This window comes from Myotis lucifugus, unplaced genomic scaffold (assembly GCF_000147115.1).
Source record: "Myotis lucifugus unplaced genomic scaffold, Myoluc2.0 scaffold_327, whole genome shotgun sequence".
NCBI lineage: Eukaryota > Metazoa > Chordata > Mammalia > Chiroptera > Vespertilionidae > Myotis > Myotis lucifugus.
The window spans coordinates 465,463-471,634 of NW_005871375.1; the positions used below are offsets into that span (position 1 = coordinate 465,463).

At 50.5% G+C, this 6,172-nt stretch overlaps 1 protein-coding gene across 1 annotated transcript; it reads left to right on the top strand.

The window, feature by feature from the left end:
- Positions 1-4,739: 4,739 nt before the first annotated feature.
- Positions 4,740-5,943, top strand: LOC102441555 (tumor necrosis factor receptor superfamily member 19L-like). The gene is given in 2 exon segments (XM_014466157.2): positions 4,740-5,022; positions 5,025-5,943. Coding segments are annotated over 2 exon segments (1,101 nt in total). The 3' UTR covers positions 5,843-5,943.
- Positions 5,944-6,172: the final 229 nt, after the last annotated feature.

The window sequence follows — 6,172 nt, forward strand, 5'->3', positions numbered from 1 at the left end:
CAGCTTGTGCTGTGTCCCCTGCAGATGGGTTGACGATGTGCCCACTTCATAGCACATCACATGAGCTATCATATATAAGACATGCACATACATAAATATAATATACTCACATGCAATATACACACATACCCACATAATATACATACAGACACATAATATACATACACTCTACAATACACACACATAATATACATACACCATACATATATAATGTACATACAATATATACATAATATATACATACACACATAATATGCATGCTCTACACATACACATATATACACACACACATAATATACACACACCATACACATATAATATGCAATAGCATACACATCTATACTAATAAAAGGGTAATATGCTAATTAGACTGGACGTCTTCTAGATGTCCTCCCAGACAAAGCTGCAGCAGCTGTGAGGGCCAAGGGCTAGTGGTGTGGGAGAGGCGGGGCAGTGCCGGTGGGCCCGGCAGTCCAACCCGTGCCACGCAGCCCCTCCTTCTGCAGAGGCAGCACTAGGAGAGGTGGAGTGGCCTGCGGTCCCAGAGCCTCCACAGAGGCTGGACGGGGTGCAACCTCAGTGTCTCAACCTTTCACAGCCCCTCCCCCAGCCAGCCTGGCCTCAGATTGCCCCCCCACACAAGTGGGTCGGGGGGTGGGGCCAGCACTAAGAAGTGAGGGCTGAGGGTCGGCAGCCCTAGTGGCTGGCTTTGGCAGCAGCAGCGGGGTGATGGGGGCGGCACCTTCCCCTGATCCTCCCAGTCACCTCTTGCTTCATGGAGAACAGGCTTAAGCCATCAGTAGGACATCCCCTGAGGGCTCCCAGACTGTGAGAGGGGGCAGGCCAGGCTGAGGGAACCCCCCCTCCCCAGTGCATGAATTTTCATGCACCAGGCCTCTAGTATAATATAGATGCATACATACAATATACACACCACACACATATATATGCACACATCCTATATAATAAAAGGTTAATATGCAAATCGACCGAACAGCAGAACGAATGGTTGCTATGAAGCACACTGACCACCAGGGGGCAGATGCTTAACGCAGGAGCTGCCCCCTGGTGGTCAGTGCGCTTCCACAGGGGGAGCGCCACTCAGCCAGAAGCCGGGCTCATGGCTGACTAGTGCAGTGGCAGTGGCGGGAGCCTCTCTTGCCCCCGTGGCAGTGCTAAGGATGTCTGACATCCCCCAAGGGCTCCTGAACTGCTAGAAGGTGCAGGCTGGGCTGAGGGACCCCCCAAGTGCACAGATTTTGTGCACAGGACCACTAGTATAATATATATGCAGCATAAACATACACACATATAATATACAGACACATATACTATACACATACATATATGCATACACTACAAACATACACACATACATACATATACTAATACATACACTATATATACATGTACACATGTAATATACATACACACAATTATACATACACTGTACACATGCACACACATACTATGCACATGCTATACACACATAATGTACACGCATATAATTACACATACACTATATTGTATTTGTAAAGGATACAGTGTGTCCTAATTGTTTTTAGTATAGAAATCCCTGCTGGTCTTCTTACTTCCCTTTCACTTAGTTTTCTCTATTACAAGCATGTCAAACTCCTGGCCCGTGGGCCGCATGTGGCCCACAACGAATATTTTTGTGGCCCAGCCAATATAATGGTATGTAAGAAACGTTTTAATAAAAATTTTATAACTTATTTTTACAATATCCTGTTACACATAATTACTAATAACGAACTACAACGTTCGCTAATGACTGATGACTATAATCGTGTTGCATTCATTTCCCTTATGTGCCTTACATGCACGCGCACCATTTCTCTCCACTAATACTAGCAGCGAATATTTTAGCAGCTGATGGCCATGTCATTAGTCTTGGACTGACTTGTTTGGTGTGAGCAACAGGACATATTTCGGTTTTGGAGAACAAGAAAAATAGTTTTATTTGTGGTACACTTATTAATTTGTGCAGTTATTCAGTGTCTGGTAAGTTAATGTTCAAAAAAATATATTAATTTTTATTAAAATGTTCTGTTATTTTATGTGAATGATGACTCATTTGTTTCAACCCTTTGTATTCAGCATGTCTCTATCGAAATAAACCTGTTTGTGGCCACTTACACTTACACCTTGATTATTTGGCCTGTGTTAGCCTTTGAGTCTGACATGCTAGCTGTAAGTAGCCTCTGAGCTAATGGAAGATTCCAACCACGTCTGAAAGGTGAGGTGAATTTAATGTCTCTTCCCTTAAAGAAAAGTAGCTGCTGAAGTATTCGAAAATCCCAGAAAATCAATGTCCCCAAATCGGATGATGACACAGAAAGCTCGTGCTGTAAACGGAGGAAAGAGGGTGCGGGGAAGCTGGGAGACTCTCCTCGCTGGGTGTGGCGGTGGCCGGAGGAGGCGCTCACTGAAAGGACTTGAGCCGCTGACTGCAGGTAGCAGCCTTGCCCAGCAGCTGTGGGAGGGGCAAGGTCAGGGAGCGCCACGTGGCCTCTCTTTGGAAAAGCATAATTCCAACAGCGAAAGTTTATTTTAAACCACAAATCATTTTGTTTTCAAAGAAACTTAGAATATCAAATGCGTAAAACCTGTGTTATATAATCAAGACAACGGTGAGTGAAGCCGTCCTGTGGACTCCCAGGGATCCCGGCGAGGAAAGCCTGTGTCGTGGAGCTTATCCGAGCCCGGGCAGAAGAGGTGACACTCAGAGCTGCTCAGGGACCGGAAGCGTCGGGAGCCGCAGCTGTTTGTGGGGACAGTGCAGGCAGGCTGCTCTCACCTGCGTCCGGCAACGGGATGGTGGCCGCGCTGCTCCCGGGGACACTCTGAGCATGACAAGGTCTGCACTCCCTCTCACACACTTGCCAATGGAAGAGGCCTCGATGCAGCAATCAGTCACCAAGAGGCTTCGAAGGCCTCGGGGAGGAAGCCTCGGGCCTCCACTAGTTCCCGTCCTGGGGGAAGAACTCTCCTCTCCCGCAGGTTCTTTCGTCCCGTCTGATAATTAAGTCACAGGAGACAGACGAACTAGATAGAACAGCCAATGTTAGTTACATATGCCTGTAGGGGAAGCCCTCCTCCATGAGAGTCAGAGGCAGAAAGGGAAGTCGAGGCCTAGAGGGCATTCTGAGCTGAGGATGAGGTCAGGCCCCGGGGGGCCTCAGAGGGAGGAAGGTCATGGAGGACGACAGCAGGGCAGATGTTCAGTAGCTGGTGCTTGTCCTGCCCTGTGGATGGGTCGTGACGAGTTACAGTAAGTGGTAACCCTTCCCGTGGCAACGCCCCAATTCAAATTCTTCTAGGTAGCTAAGGGGGCAGGCAGAAGTTCGAGTCCACGGGGTCTCAGTTGTCTTTATCTCAGAACAATCCACACGCCACAGAGACGCTGTGGGCACCTAATTTTGAACCCATACACCAAGCATCAAGAATAGGAGTTTTTAAAAGGAAATGTAAACAGTGGCACTTCTAGTTTGGGGCGTTTGCATCAAGTCTATGGGTGCAGTGAGGTGTATGCCAACCCTGAGCACTGGTACGGAGCGCTCACCAGAGGCTGTGCGGCTGCACCGGCTGCTTTGTCAACAGCAACAGGCCATTATTGCAGAGCAGTTCTGCCACCTACGAGATAAAAAGCAGTTCATGGATTGGGATTCCCAAGGTGAGGCTGTCATGGAAAGCCAGGTGACTATTTATGCACTTCCTGTTCTGTGCTGGTGTGCCACAGTGACCAGAGCCACTCTGTGACTTCATATACGTCACACACGCACACACACAGCTGCATACACACACACGTGAGCACAAAGTGCACACACACACATGTGCATGCACTCGTGTGCATGCACACACTGGCACACACAACAGCATACATGCATGTACACACATGCACGCACACACATGCGCACAGATGCACACACATGCACCTTTATGAGTATGGACCTATCACAGTATCAACATAGCATTTCATGTGGCTCTTCCTTGAGAGCCTCTGGTTAACACGGATGCCTTTCTCTCCGAAGGCCCACAATTTATTTACATTCTAAAAGGTCAAAGTTGCACTTCAAATGTGAAGCCGCAAAAACAATGTTAGGTCTTTAAATATGTTATTGCCATCACACAGAATACGGTTTAAACCTATTTTGAACCAAATGTAGGGTTAGACTTTGACTTCTTTCCAACTAAGACCCAAGTTAATAGCTCTTCCATAGTAACTGTAAATAAGGTAGGCTAGTTAAATTTGCATCCTCATCTCTTATTGTTGTTTTGCTTTTAAATGTTTAAAATATAACTGAACCTGGCTGGTATTGCTCAGTGGTGGAGCATCAACTTATGGACCAGGAGGTCACGGTTCAATTCCCGGTCAGGGCACAGGCCTGGGTTTCGAGCTCAGTCTTCAGTGGGGGTGTACAGGAGGCAGCCGCTCAGTGGTTCTCTCTCATCATTGATGTTTCTCTCTCTCTCTCTCTCTCTCTCTCTCTCTCTCTCTCTCTCTCTCTCCCTCTCTGAAATCCATAAAAAATATTTTAAAAAATGTAAAGGAATATAGTTTTAGGAAGTTGAAAGTACTCCAGCCTCTCCAATCTCCCCAACCAAATCATTCTTTCTGGCTCTACTTTTCCAGAAACATGGAGATAATGGTCTGCGTTCAGCTATTCTGCACATGGCGATTGTGTTTTATTTAGTCACTGTTCACAGTTGACAGCCTAATGCAGAGCAGGGAGAAGGAATTTACATTTGCAGGAAGTTCATTTGAGGGAGGCTGGAGGCCTGGGCGGGCAGTGACTCAAGACACACTATGTGGAGACTGCCAGCCTGGGTGGTTTGCCCCTTCAGAGGTCCCCCGTGTTCCCTGTCAGCTGTGCTCTTGGACACCTCTGGGTCCTCGTGGTTGTTATGAGCGGAGAAGGCGGACCCGATGTGGTGTGGCAGTGGCAGCAGGGGCCAGAGGCACCGGGGAGACTCCGCTGCCTGGGAACAGCACGCGGGCAGGCGGCCTGAGGAGACAGCGGCCCTGCACGCAGTTATCGCCATCGTGCCCATCTTCTGCCTCATGGGGCTGCTGGGCATCCTGGTGTGTAACCTGCTCAAGCGGAAGGGCTACCACTGCACTGCCAACAAGGAAGTCGGGCCCGGCCCTGGAGGTGGAGGCAGCGGGAACAACCCTGCCTATGGGGCTGAAGACGCCAACGAGGACACCATCGGGGTCCTGTTGCACCTGATCACGGAGAAGAAAGAGAATGCAGCGGCCCTGGAGGAGCTGCTGAAGGAGTATCACAACAAACAGCTGGCACAAACCAGCCACCGGCCTGTGCCCAGGCTGCCGCCCGGACCCAGCATGCCGTACATCTGCCCACACTACCACCACCTCCACACCGTGCAGGGCCTGGCCTCGCTCTCTGGCCTCTGCTGCTCCCGTTGTAACCAGAAGTGGCCCAAGGTGCTGCTGTCCTCTGAAGCTGCGGCCGCTACCACTCCCACTCCCAGATTTCTGCCCAACCCAGCCAGGGCGCCCAAGACCAGGGCCGGACACCAGGGCGAGATCACTATCTTGTCTGTGGGCAGGTTCCGGGTGGCCCGAATTCCTGAGCAGTGGACAAATTCATGGGCCTCTGAGGTGAAGACCATCACAGAGGTTGGGCCCGCAGTGGGTGATTTCACTGACTCCCCACAAGCTGGCCACCCCACTGAGCAGCGGGCACTACTGGGAAGTAGTGGAAGCCATACTAAGTGGCCAAAGCCCCCAGCAGAGAAGAAGGCCAAGGAGAACCGCTATGTGGTCTGGCTAAGTGAGAGCAACCTGGTCATCTGAGGGCACTGCAGCCCTGTCCTGGGAGGTTCCGAAGGCTTCCTGGAGGAGGTCGAGCTGCAGCTGGGCCTGCAAGGATCAAGAAGCAATGGCCCAGCAGACAAAAGGGCAAAGGCTGGAGGCGGCAGTGTCTGCCCCAGCGAGGAGGCCGCGGCAGGCGCAGTACACAGGAGCAAGTTGAAAGCCCACCCGTTCCTGCCACCCAGTTCCTTCCCTGCAGGATGCCCCTGACCCTGTGCCCTGGCCAGATCCTGGGACCCGTAAGATCCTCTGTGCCACCAGGAGGCCAGGCTGTGATAGTGGGAGGGGCCCTCTGCTTGGCACCCCTGGCCC